We start from the raw sequence: 14,004 nt of genomic DNA, 5'->3' as shown, positions 1-14,004 counted from the left end.
CCACAGGATGTTGTTGGGATGCAAGGTGCTGGTCCTCTTCCAGGAACTCCAATACTAGCATCCCAAAGGCTGGCTGAGGGAGGGGAGAGGGACCACGCTTCCACAGGTCGCTGCAGCACCCTGGCACATGCCATGGGTATAGCCAAATGCCATGGACATGCCTGGTCTGGTTGGGGGCCCCTGGAGAGTGGGCAGGGTGGCAATGGCCGAGTGCCATGCCAGCTGGGCCCGAGGAAGTGCAGACTCGACACAATGTCCCTGCTCCACACCCCACCCACTGTCGATGAATCAATGGGATCACTCAACTGAAAAATTAACTCAAACCCACAGGCATCCCTCAAGCCCACAGAAGGTCACCAGCACTGAGGCTGCTGGGCGCTGCTGCCTCACCCCCACCCCAGGGGCCGGCTCCAGTCTCTCCCAACACATACTTGTGCCCTCGATCCCAGGAGTCCAGGGCCTTTCTGGGGCCTCCACTTTGCCTGCCTTTCTTGACTTCCCTCAGTTGGCAAACCCTCTCTCAGTTCCAGAGGCTCATGCCCACCTATTCTTCCTGGGATTTATTTATCAAATTTTAATTTAGCTCTTAGGATATGCAATGTCCAGCTGGGGCCAAAGAGGGCCACAACATGAACAATACAAGGTTTTGCCTTCAAGGAGCTTAGAGTCCAGGCAGCGGATTGGGAGAGGGGACTCAGACACCCAGAGAAACACAAGGCTGTGTTGAAGATAGAATGTAAACTTTATGAGGGTAGGATTTTTGTGTTTTATTCACTGGAGCATCCTCAGTGCCTAGAATAGTAGGTGCTCAGTAAATATTTGTCCAATGGATGCATGCATTAATAGATGAGTAGGGTTGTGGGGCTGAACATGATTCTGAGGAGTCATGCTATGATTGTGGCCTTTGACCTTGGTGTTTGGGGGAATCACCTGGAGGTCTTTACTGTCTAGTGACTGGGTCCCACCCCTAGAGGTTCTGATGCGATTGACTGGAGCACAGCTTAGCTGGGATTGTTGGTAGCTCCCCAGGTGACCCTAATGTGCAGCCTGGGCAGGGAACCAGGGCTCTGGGATTCACAAGGCAGCACTCTAAGAGCGTGGGAGGGGCTGCTGCTTCAGAGACACCTGGGGGCTGCCACTGCAGGTGCTCTGTGCTTGGTGAATAGGGGATGGTCTGTCCCCTTCCTCTGGCATCTGCCTGCCGAGCCAACACATCCACAGTTCTCCTCGCTCCAGCTTCCCAGCCTCCGGGAGACTTCCTGGGGACTCACCCCTTCTACAGGCATCCCTTGATGCTGCTCCCTTCCTGACCTTGTTCCACATTAAAGAGTTGATCTGCCCATCAATTAATTGTGTCCTAATCCAATCTTGGCTTGGCTGGAGAGAGGGCAGTAAATCCAGCTGCATAATCATGCCCTGATATTTGTGTAGGGATAATCACTATCTCTCAGGCCTCACTTGGTGGCAAGATGAGATGAAAACCCATAAAACACCACTTGGGGCTGTGGTTCATTGTTTCTTGGCTGCACAAGGCTGGATGCCAGCCAGGAAGCACTGCCTGCCCCAGCCCCTGGCATGAGCCCCAACCTCTTCCTCTCCCATTCATGCAACTGTAGGGCTCAACATCAGGGGCAGTCTAGGGGCTGGATCTCGGCTTGGGCTCAACAACCAGTAAGGCTAATGTCATGGCTCAGGGGAAAGGCGGTGTGTATATGCCAGGGTAGGGGTGGGGCACAAGGAGGGTGATCCTCACAGCCAGGCAGTCACCGGCCTCCAGGAGGTCGGGAGGTCCAGGATGATGACTGCTCAAGTCTGAACCACAGGGTTTCATCCAAAGCTGACCTAAAGTGGGCTGCCATCTGGAGGGGCCCACTGCATGTTCAACCTGGCCCCACAAGGACCCAGGTCCCTACATCCCCCCCAGGAGACACTGTGGCCTGGGACTTTCACAGAGATGTTACAACCCCACAGGCCTGGGTTGAGATCCTGAGAGCTGAGCCTAAGGCAGTGTGAGCATCAGGGGTGGGAAACCACCTTGATTTGGGGGCTGCCACAAGGGCACAGCCCTCACATCGTGAGATGAGCAGCCACCACGAGCCAGGCTTTCCATGAGGCCACGAGGACACAGGGTTGAGGAAAGCCGTAGAGCTTCTTGATTAAGAGGAAGGGTCTGGAGTCAGATCCCTGGGTTTGAATCCTGCGACTTACAAGCTTGGGCAAGTCAGGTAACCTCTTTGTGCCTCAGTTTCCTCAATCGTACAGTGGCATTTACCAGTACCTATTAATTGACGTGTGTGAGGCCTAGATGAGATAATTAATGGAAATGCTTAGATCAGGGCCTGACACACAATAGGTGCTACGTATTATTAACTGTTATTATTGTCATTGTCATTTAGCCTTCTGGGCATCAATTTCCCTCATCCATTCCCCAGAGTGCAGGACCTTGTTACTCAAAGTGTGGCCCGTGACTCAGAGGCATCGTCATCATAGCCTGGGAGCGGGTCAGAAGTGCAGGGTCTCAGGTCCCACTCAGACCTGCTGAGTCGGTCTGCATTTGCACAAGACCTCTAGGGGACTCAGATGCACAATTCTGTTAGAGAAGCTCCTGCCAGAAAAGGCTCCATGAACTCAAGGCCTGTCTTCCTCACGGTTGTATCCCCAGCACGTCTAGGCTGGCATAGCATAGGTGCTTGGCAAGAATTTGGGGAATGAACAAGTAAGCTTGGCTGAGAGTGGTGGGGGGTACTTGAAGGATTTCAGAACATTTTAGAAAGGTCCCTTACAGCCAGCATGGAGGCCGATTCTAGGGGCATCTTCTGGTCCTAGCATAACCCAGGTGAGAGTGATGCATGCTTGAGCCAGGGCAGGGGAGTGGGGCTGGGGAGGAGGGGAGGGGTCAGGAGGGCTCACACTAGGAGGCGGTGGTGGGGACTCTGAGGGAGAGCCTCGGTCGCTGCTCACTCTGTCCTGTGGTTCACGAGACGAGACCCACTGGCTCATGCGCAAGAGAAGGAGTCCTTCTGGGACCCAGGCAGGTCCTGAAGGCAGCAGGGCGCAGTGTCTAGGGGGCTGGTGACAGTTGCCTGAGAAAGGGCCAGCGTTCCCATGGCCTTCCCCGAGTTGGTGCTGGGAGGGAGAAGATAGGAGGCAGGAAGTGGCCTGAGACCCGGCCCTTACCAGAGAAGGCGTTATTGGTGTTGAGGAAGTAGATTTCCTCCCGGCCATCACCGTCGATGTCGCAGGCTGTGACCCCAATGGCATTACCCTGCCGGTCCCGCAGGGCATAGTAGGGTGAGCTGCGCTCGTCGACCGCGATGTTCACCAGCCGCTTCTGAGCCCGGTCGTACTTCAGAATCAGGTTGGGGCCATTGTACCTGGAGGAGGAACCAGGAGGGGGCGCTGGGGAGGAGCCGCTGGGCGCACCCAGTCCCATCCAACCACAGCAATGGGCTGGGAGTCCACCCGGACACGCCGCGGGGCAAGTCAGACCCAGAATGTTCCGGGGAACCCGGCCAGCTTTGCCTCAGAGACCCGTGAGTGTTGGATGAGTGTCCCTGAGTCAGAGTGTGGCCAGGCGCAGTGAGAGTCAGCGGAGGCTGTGTGCGACACCATATAAGCGGCAGAGTGGTGGAGGGGAGTGGGAGCCGCAGACGGCCCCTTCCCACAGGCTTCACTGATGAAGCTGACGCTCATCTTGCCCATTCAATGCAAAAGGCATTTTCACATTTATGATCTCATTAATTTAAATTTAACCATCAAGAGAGGTAGGGATGGAAAGCCTGTGTTATTAGCCCATTTTTACAGATGAGGCAACTGATGAGGTTCATTAGGGAAACTGAGGCTCAGAGAGGCTGAATGCCCTTTGCAAGGTAACACAGCCTAGGAGGTGTCAGGTGCTGGGAGTTGAACCAAGGCCCTTTCTGCTTTCCCGAGTCCTGAGTCCCTGTGTGAAAGAGTCCTGGAGGAGCAGGAGACTTTGTTGCTGCAGTTTGAACAACTCTCCCAGCGAAGTCCCACCACTTAAACAGTAAGGTGAAATTAGCATCTCAGATGGGAGAACATTAACACGTCTAAAGTTATTAGACCTACTGGATCTGTTTCTAAGAGCTCAAGACAAAAGGCTAAAAGGCATCACTACTCATCTCCCCTCTGTCTCACTGTCCTCCACCCGCAACCCCCTTCTCGCTGCACTGAAGCCCCAGGCATGTTCCTGCCTCCAGGACTTTGCACCTGCTGATCTCTGTCCAGGATGCTGTTCCTCCAGACATCCACACCGCTGGCTTCCTCCTTCACCTCTTTTAAGCCCTTGCTCCCCTGTTCCTTCTCAGTGAGGCCCTGCCTGCCCATGCTTCCAAAATTACCACCACCGCTGCACCACTACCCTGCTCTCTCTCACTAACCCTCTCGTCCCACAGCTCTGACCACCTGCTGACAATTCCATATTCTCACTGGAATATGGAATTCTCTTCCTTCTCTGGTCCTACTAGAATGTCAGCTCCATGAAGGCAGAACTTCTCATTTGTTTTGTTCCCCAGTGCTTAGAACCATGCCTAGCATACAATAGGTGCTCAATAAATGTTTGTTGGCTGATTGAATGAAGGAAAGCTCAGAGCTCATGTCTAAATCATAAAAGCTCAGGTGTCCCACGGTCAATTTCTTCGCATCAACCTCCCGTCTGGAGAAAACAAGGGCCCTGCAGGAAGTTGGTGAGCCCAGGGTCACCCCGAGGCAGCACAGCCACCAAGGGCTGAGGCCTCCTCCCGCCCCCTGGGAGCACCAGCTTGCCAGGTTCTCCCAAGGAATGCAACAGACCCCATCCACGGGGTCCCTCACCTCCTCCTATGTTTCAACCTGAGTGTGCACATCCCAAAGGAAATGCAGAGGCTTTCCTGGGGGTCACCCAGGGAGGGCAGAAAGAGCTCTCCAAGGTCTTTGAGAGAAATCACATCTTTCTTTCCTGAAACAGATCCAGTCTGGCCCTCTGCATCATCCCAAGATGCAGAAGCCAGCGACATTTGGGGGATGCTGAGCAGCTGGCTGGGTGCCTTCTGGCACCCACAGGGTGTGAAAGGAAAGATGGAGCTCTCTGGGGGCTGAGTCAGCACCCAGTGATGGAAGGTCGCGCCTTAGAAACCTTGGCAGAGTGTCTGAGGATGGCATGTCCAGGGCGAGGCATGACCTATGGAGATGTGTCTAGGCAGGGGAGACAGGCACATGGGTTCCAGCACTGTCGGCAGCTGGCGCCAGTGCTCGGGGACAGGAAGTGCCTGTGAGTGCCGAACACGAGTCTTGCAAGCCTTGGGGTTTTCCCCTTTTCCATCACTACTGCACCTCGTCAGATGACTGTGGAGTTCTCGGCCTTGCTGAAAGCACCCTCACATGCACTGTTCCACTTGAGCCCCCCGTCATCTCAGAAGGAAGGCAGGCAAAGCATTTTTCCAGAAAAGGAGACTGAAGTGAGGTCCAAGGTGACACAACTTGTTAGTGGCAGCTCTAGGCCTCTGTGTCTTCAGGGTCCAAACCCCATGTTCTTCCCATACTGCCCATGATGCCAACACTCTCAGACCTGTTCATTAATTCCCCTGGCTGCCTCCCACAAAGTAGTGCCCCTGAGACATGCCTGAGACCTTCACGGAGATGTAGATGGAGAAGATTATGGCAGTCTTACATTTCTGTAGCTCTTCACACTTTACAAAGCACTTTCTCATCCTTGGGCTCATTTGCTTCTGAAAGATCCTAGCTCTGCCAGAGATGAGGTTGGCGGCCTTGGGCAGGTCAGTTCTCTCCAGGCTCTGCATTTCTCTTCTGTGAAATGCAGGAGTTGGACGAAATCTGAGAGTCACGAAGTGTGTGGTGAAAGGCAGCCTGGGGGCCTCCGCTCCGTTCAACTAGAGCATCTCCGTGTTAACGCACTTTGTTTTATGCATCACATTCCACAATATATTGTCTGAACAAGGGATTCCAGAGCCAGAGTTTAAAAGCCCCCGGCCTGGAAACTCTGTGGGTCCGTGAGTCTCACTAACCTTATGAGATGATCAGAGCAGGTGCTCCCTGCCCCAGGCTGACTGAGGAGCCACCATGTAAGCCCAGCACTGACACCTCTCCTCTACACCCCTGCCCCTTGGGTCTCCTAGAATGTGTTCACCACCTGCTGAAGCCAGCTCCCCAGATCATGGCCTCCTCACATATTGGAGTCCAGTCCTTCTGCCTTGAATCTGGGGCAGCTGGGGTACACACCAGGTCTCTGCACCATGGTAGTAACCCCGGAAAGGCAGTTGGCCCTGGCTCTCTCTTCTTTAAAGAGTTTTGGGGCGTTAGCTCTGGGGTGAGGTTGCGGGGTCAAATTCTTTGATCTGTTACAGAGTGAGCACACGCCACAGAGGCTTCCCCAAACATACATGGTGGCCTGGGATGCGTCCTGACGCTCTGGCCCTGATCTCCCCCAGCCCCCACTGCCTCCCAGGACGATGGACACAAAGGGAGACCAACAGCTCCTAGGTTGGCTTCTTGGCATCCCATGGTGCAAGGTCAGGGCAATGCATGGAGTTGCCATTCCCTCCTTTCACCCAGGCTGCTCTCTGCCGAGTCTGCCAGACTGACATTCAAAGCCTCTGACAATCCCCCAAGAAAACCAGGAAAACCAGCCTTCTTCCCTCCCCCTCTTCTTCTTGGGGCTGATGCTCCTGTTTGCTTCCTCACCATCCCCTGAATGTGCTCTGCTCTTTCCAGCTCCTGTGGTTTTGCTCAGCTGCAGCGGTCCCCTCCCACGGGGAATGCTCTCCCCATCTTCCCATCCTCCCACGAAGCCTGCCCGGACTGCCCCTGCTGGATGTGACCTTCTCTTCTCTGGAAACCCACAGCATTTTGCACCTCGTTTATTCCTGTGAGGCCAGAATTGTTTGTGTTCCAACATCACTTTTCTCATTAAAACATGTGCTTCTTGAGCTCAGAAGCAGGTGGAGTGGATGCATCTCTGCATTTGCTGTAGCATTAGCAGAGCAGACGCCGCATGGCCGGTGTTATGCTAAGTGCTTTGTACCCACTGTCTCATTCTGTCCTCACGATGATCCTAGGACATGGGTCTTATTAACACCTCCATTTCACAGATGTGGAGACTGAAGTTCAGAGGTTAGATGACTTGTCCACTGTCACTCTGCTGACAGTCCCCATGCTGACATGCCTGGGAAGCTGGGTGTGAGCTACATTGGCTTACACACTTTCTCTCTCTGACACTTGTCAGACTTTTGGGCACTTCTAGAAATTCAGGAGGCTTCGAAGCTCAGTTAAATGGAGACAGGAAGTGGGGCATGCTTCCATGTTTTTGAAGGAGCTATGGCTTCTTAATACAAAAGGACGGGCCAGCAGGCAGGGGTGATGGGCTCGGTGGCAACTGTAAAATCTGCTCGAGAGATGCCATCAAGGGCACGATCGACCCGTGCTGTGAGGGCCATCCCGTTTTGTGCCAGTTCACTGGGACAGCACTGCTGCTCGGAGGGCAGGGGCCTGGGGTTTGCCAAGAGCAGCCTGGGGGTGGGGTCCCAGCCCTGCCACCTCCTGGCTCTGACCCCGAGCTTGTCCCCTCAGTTCCTCTAAGCTTCAGCTTCTGCATCTGGGACCGGGGGCTGGTGTATACCTCTCAGGATGGCTGTGAGGATGAGGTGCCAGAGCGTGTGTGACAACACTCGGTAAACTGTGAAGACTTACACGATCAGAAGTTCTTATCATTACTTACAAAAACAACAAACCCGGGGCACAATCTCTCACTCTCGGGTGATTGTGTTGATATTTCCAAACACACTCCAGCATTTCTCATGCCCAACATCCCGCCCTCAGTGGCGCATCCTCTGCAGGTGGATTTTTTTATTCCCATGTAAAACCAAACTTCTCTCTCCACTTTCCCACTGCCTGCTTGCCCCACCCTCATCTACCTTCCTACCCCAATTCTGCCACAGCTTTTCCTGCTACTGTCATCAGTGGTTTTTACAAGGCCACGTCTAGGGGTGCCCTTTTCTGTCCTCATGCCCCTAGGCCTCTCAGCTGTATTTGGTACAGTTGCTGCTCTCCCTGCCCTTGCCCCACCGCTGTCTTCTGAAAGCACTCTCCCTTCCAGGCTCGAGAAGGCCACCCTCCTCTGGTTTTCCTGCTCTCTCTCTCTGGCTTCCTCTCCTTTCCCACTGTAACTACCTCCTCCTCTCCCTTCCCTTTTAATGTTGGAGTTCCCAGGCCAGGTCCTGGGCCTTCTCTTCTTTCTCTCCCCTTTCACTAGGGGATAATGTTCATTCCCTCGACAGGCAATTACAAATTTATACCTCCAATCCAAATCCCCAGTTCCAGGTGAGACGCATATTTCTGACTGGCTACCTGACATCACCCCTTGTACGTCCCACTGCCACCTCCAATAGAACATGTTCAACATGGAGCTACTGACCGTTCCACCCCTCCCTCCCACAAAGGAGCACCCAAGTACTAAGGCCAGGAACCTGGTCAACCTTGGCTCTCCCTCCCCTTGGTCTTCGCCTCTCATTCATTGGCCCATCCTGTCGTTCCTACCTCCAAACATGTTTCACAAATCCTTTCTCTTCTTTCTTCCTCCTCTGCCACCATCTCTGGACAGACTTCCTTCTGTTTCCTCACTTGACCCTCCCTTAATTTAATTCCCCCACACTGTAGCCACAGTCATCTTTCCTACTGTATAAAACAGATCATAGCTAATTTACGCCATCCCCTTTAGCGGCTTCTCATTGTGTGGGAGTGAAACCCAGACCTGTGGTCACTCCTGACCTCGGAGCCTGCATGGTCTGCTCCCCCACCTCACTGGCCTCTTTCCACCACAGGGTCTCCTTTCAGCTCCTCGAATTCTGGCAGGCATTTCCCAGCCCAGCAACCTCTTGCAGAATTCTCCCACCACCCAGAACACTCTCCAACCACTTCTCACCTGTTTGGTCCTACAGCAAGCTCCTTCTCATCCCTTGATCTCCTCCTCAAAGACTCCTCAGAGAGATCTCCCTCACCGGTATTCCCTGCATCCAGCACCTATTCTTGTTTCTTCACTTATTTACTGCTTGTCTCTTCCAGTAAACTATAAGCTTCCTGAGGTCAGGGACTGTGTCTGTTTTGTTCACTCCTGTCTCCCCATCATGCAGCACATAGTGAACACTCAATAGAACACTGCAGAGCAAATGGAAGAGACAAAGTCCATGGAAGGTACAAAGTGCTGAACAAAAGGTTGATCATGCCACCAATCTCTTGTTGAGTCTTTGAGTCTACATTTTCATAAATTCCCAAAATATTAATATATGTGCAAACATAGTCATGAAAAAGAGCTTTCAGCACCAAGAATTGGTGTCCTGGATAAGGCGGAGAGAAAACAACAAATGCTATAGGTATGGAAGACCAACTTCTTTTCTGTTTAGACTTGTTGACCTATGTGAAAAAAATCACTTAGGGAGTCACATAAGGGGAAGCCAGATAGAAGGATGTGAGCACCTACTATATACCAGATACTGTGCTAAGTAATTTACATATGACATTTCGTTTTATATAAATAGAAACATTTTTTAGATTTGAAAGATACAGAAACTATGCTATTTGAAAATTAAGAACAGAGAACTTGTTTTCATTAAAACTTTTTTTCCATTAAAAAGTGAAAAAAAGACTGGGCATGGTAGCTTATGCCTGTAATCCAGCACTTTAGGAGGCCAAAGTGGGAGGATCCCTTGAGCCCGGGAGGTTGAGACCAGCCTGGACAACATAGTGAGACCTGTCTCTACAAAAAAATAATATAAAAAATTTATCCGGGTATGGTGATGCATTCCTGTAGTCCTAGTCACTCAGGAGGCTGAGGTGGGAGGACTGCTTGAGTACAGGAAGTTGAGACTGTGGTGAGCTGTGATGATGCCACTGCACTCCAGCCTGGCCAATAGAGCAAGACCCTGTCTCCAAAAAAAGTGAAGAGAATACATCTATTCAGTAGTATAGTCAAGATAGAGAAACAGGTCAGAAAGAAGAGACAGATGTATGAATACACAAAGAGTGCAAGACAGAGACACATGGAATATACAAAAATGGAAATGAGGAAATATATGAAAAAGGAAAATGAAGCCAATAAGTAGAGAGAAAATGATATCAGATCATACCTAAAACCTTTTATGTAAACATAGATACAGAGATTAAAAACACCTACCCATATAGAAGTGTAGCCACATGGAGCCATGTATGCATGTGTTACTCCACTCATCAAGGTGAGGAGTCTATTTCTCCTCCCCTTGAATTTGGGCTGGCTTTGTGGTTTGCCTTGATTGGCAGAATACAGTGGAAGTGATGCTGGGGCAGTTCTGATCCTAGCCTGTAAGGGGCCTAACAGCTTCCACTTTGTCTCTGGAGGAAGCCAGTTATTTGACTGCCTTGAGACCACAATGCTCTGAAATTGAAGCTAGCCCCATGGAGAGGCCATGTGAAAGAGCACCGAGGTATCTGATACATGAGCAAGGACTTCTCAGAAATTCCAGCCTAGCCCACCGACAGCTGAATGCAACTGAGTGAGTGACACCAGCTAATGTCACATAGAGCAGAAGAACCACCCAAATGAGCTCTTTCCAAATTCCTGATTGGCAGAATTCTGAAAAATAATAAAATTTTTAAGCCCCTATGTTTTTGGAAAAGAAAGTAGATAATGATGACCTATCATCTCAGACCTAAGGAGAGAAGAAATTTATCCCTGGCAAGTAGGAAAAAGGATTATTCATAAATCAGTAGAATTCTCTAGGACAGCTATTTGAATTCACAGTAGACAGGTCTCCCTAAGGGAGACCTGGACCAGTTGTGTTGGTACTTGGATCTTAGGATATCGAAAGGTTTTTGCAGAACCCCAGGGTGGAAGGGTAATAAGAAATACAGGGATACCAGAAACTCCTGTTTTTCTACTCCTACTTCTCTTTCTTCTTTCTAACCATATCTAAACGTTTCCCATTTTGAATGCACACTCTTGAGAATAGATCATTTCTTTGGAAATGTGTGTAATGCTCTTTTTTTGTCCCTTTCTACACATTTTATTCTTTGAAAGCCATTTAAGTTAAATATGACCAGAAAACATACGGGAAGACATTCAAACAGGAGATTCACAGATTGTATCCTGGAATTGGACATATTCAGAGGCCATATATTAGTTTAAAAGTATGGAGACTTTGGTAATGGGAAGGTTCTGGGCATGATGAGAAATCTGGAATGGGGTTCCATGAGGGAATAAATTGGGTAAGGTTGGAAAAATAACAATAACAAAATCAGATTTGATCCTGATTTAGGAACTGGCCAGAGTGGAGAAGATTCCACAAATAAAGTGCTCTATTGAAGAAGGTAACTTTAAGAAAAAAGAGAAAAACCTTTTGTCCTTGGGGGTCAGTTGGTTTTTCAGGAAAGGGATGGTTGGCACCAAATGGTCAGAATAATCTGCAGTGGTGAGTGTCTGTGTGTTCTGAAAAACTCCATGAAGACTGATTGATTTATACCTTGTTCTTAAAACGATCTGTGCTCAGCATGTGGTGGATGCCCTTGGAATTTCTTATATTTTCATGAGCACAGAAGCACACAGAAGGCAGGGACTATCCTATGCAGCTCAATCCCCCACCATACCTCGGCCAGTGCCAGGAAAGAGCAAGTGCTCAGTCATGTTTGCTGATGATGACAAAGACCCTAACTCCATTCCTCAATGCATGTTTCTAGGAAACAGGAAGACAGGGAGTCAGGAATTCCATAAACTGTCAAGGAAGAGATTCAGGTGACAGACAGAGGCTGCATTAATTAGGATTCTTTGGTTGCAAGTGAACTAGTTGAGGAATGTATTGGGTTAGTTATCCAAACTGCAGGAACAGCAAGGGTGCTAGGCTTCTGGGACGACTGGAACCAGGATGTGGTTAGCACTTCCTTTTCCTTCCTTCTAATTCCTTTCTCTGCTTATGGACCTCATGCTCTCACATGATCCTCCTTCCTAAGGCTTCAACTACTGCAGCCCTCCTAGACTCACATCTCAGCTTCAGTACCAGAGGAGAAGGTATATTCTCTCCTCAATTTGCATGTGAAAAACCCCCAAAAAGAGCTCTGATTGGCTCAGGGTGGGTCATCTGTCCATCCCCAAAGGCAAGAGCTGGGAGCCTGTGGTTGGCAGCTTTCAACTAGTAGCAAGGCCAGTGAAAGTGGCATCTTGGGATCCACCTATATGCAGGAAGAGAAGTGCCAGGAAGGATGGTGGATGTGGTTCTAGATGACAGTGACTCATCTGGGACTGCACATTCTGGAGACAAACCTACCAGGGACTCCTGATGGAAGACAATGAATGCTTCCCTGGCACCACCAATTTACCATGTCCTCCAGACACATCTCAAGGGCCCCATTCCCCTCCAGAAGTCCCAAAAAAAGGTAAACCCAGAAAGTAGAACAATGAGTCATTAGGTTCTGGAAATGGGTCTGGTTCTTGACCTCCTGTCTCATCCTCAAGCCCTGTGTTCCAAGCACAGAGCTGGGCTCCAGAGAGGCAGGAGGACACTAAGAGTTGGCAGCGATGAGACCAGCAAGTGGATCCCAGAGTCTGGCCAGAGCTCACCCACTCGCTGTGGATTCAGGCAAATCACTAACTGCTTGGTCACAAAACACTTTAAGTATCTATTCCAACTTTCTTTCCTTCATGTTATAACTGCCCAGAAGCTTCTAGCTAAAAAGCTGTTGGTCTTTGCCTCTCTTTCCATTGAGGAGGTAAGCCAATTTAGGGACAGAATAGTGGGGGCAAGGAGCCAATGAATGCTTCACTTTTCTTTAAGAGTAGAAAGATAAGCCTGTCATTGACTTCATTGCAGCCTTCCGGGATCCTATTTCTAGGCAGGGACACCGTGAGGTGCTGTGATGGACACACATGGCATATGATGTAATTCTCTGCTCAGAGTCTCCAGTCTAGTATAGCAAATAAGGAGTGGTCCCAATCCCAAGCTTTCAGAGGGCAGAGGGGTAAAAGTTGCTGGGGTAAAAGTCTTAATAAAGGTTTGTTTGATCTGGAACTTGAAGGATGTATAGGATTTTAATAAGGGACATATGGGTCAGGCATTTATGAAAGAAATGGTGTGAGCAAGAAACAGAAAAATATGTTTAGGGAGTGGGGGTAGACTAGCTGGACAACATAGAAGTGTGTGTTAGAAGTGAAAAATAGTGGAAAGAAAATTGGAAAAGTACATGTTCCATGAAAGGGCTGTATATGCAAAGCATTCCCTGAATGTTAAAGGAGCTGAGAAATAAAAGAATGAGGTGGACAGATCCAGTTTGTTGGTAAAGGGTGTTTAATTGGGGAAACTTAAAGACAGAAGCATGGTCTTGGTGTACTGGGCAACTAAGATTGTGGAATATGTGGCATGAAACTAAGGCTTTATATGTTCTGGGCCAGGTATGGTGGCTCATGGCTGTAATCTCAACACTTTGGGAAGCCAAGGCAGGAGAACCACTTGAGACCAGGAGTTTGAAATCAGCCTGCACAACATAGAGAGACCCCATCTCTAAAAATAAATAAATAAAATAATAATTAGGAAACAGATAAAGATTATACTTGCTAGGGAATAGGGGGCCACTGAAGGGTTCTGTGCAGGGTATACTGTTATGTTGAAACACTGTTTTGGAGAGCATTGTCTGGTATGCATGAAGGATTGGCCAAGGAAGAGAATCAAAACGATAGTGCAGAAAAATGGCAATTGGATTCCATGACATTCCCTGAATTATTGCAAAAACTCCTCTAAGCTAATGCAAGTAAGTTTCTGTTCCTTATAATAAGCAAATGATTCTTAAGACAAAGTAGAATCAAAAAAGCACAGAAATTAGGAAGGCAAGGGTTAAAATGAGAGGGGTAGCCAACAGTGTCAGATGATTCTGAAGGTCAGGAAGGCCAAGGACTGGGAAATGCAAGTGTGTTTGGCAATTTGGAAGCCACTGATGACCTTCAAGAAAGCTGTTTCCTTAGAGAGGAGAGGGAAG

The 14,004-nt window shown here is 49.7% G+C and overlaps 1 protein-coding gene across 4 annotated transcripts in view; it reads right to left on the bottom strand.

Annotated features, from left to right (window-relative positions):
• CRTAC1 (cartilage acidic protein 1) overlaps positions 1-14,004 on the bottom strand; it is a 161,937-nt gene that overhangs the window by 67,519 nt on the left and 80,414 nt on the right. For all 4 annotated transcript variants that reach the window (XM_017502736.1, XM_017502738.2, XM_017502739.2 and 1 more), the window contains exon 3: positions 3,178-3,374. In XM_017502736.1, the coding sequence (XP_017358225.1) occupies positions 3,178-3,374 (197 nt within the window). The remainder of the gene's footprint in view (positions 1-3,177; positions 3,375-14,004) is intronic.

The sequence above is a fragment of the Cebus imitator genome, unplaced genomic scaffold (genome assembly GCF_001604975.1).
Source record: "Cebus imitator isolate Cc_AM_T3 unplaced genomic scaffold, Cebus_imitator-1.0 Scaffold299, whole genome shotgun sequence".
Classification (NCBI taxonomy): Eukaryota; Metazoa; Chordata; class Mammalia; order Primates; family Cebidae; genus Cebus; species Cebus imitator.
The sequence above is the reverse complement of the archived record's forward strand: the minus strand, read 5'-3'. Positions and strand labels throughout refer to the sequence as shown.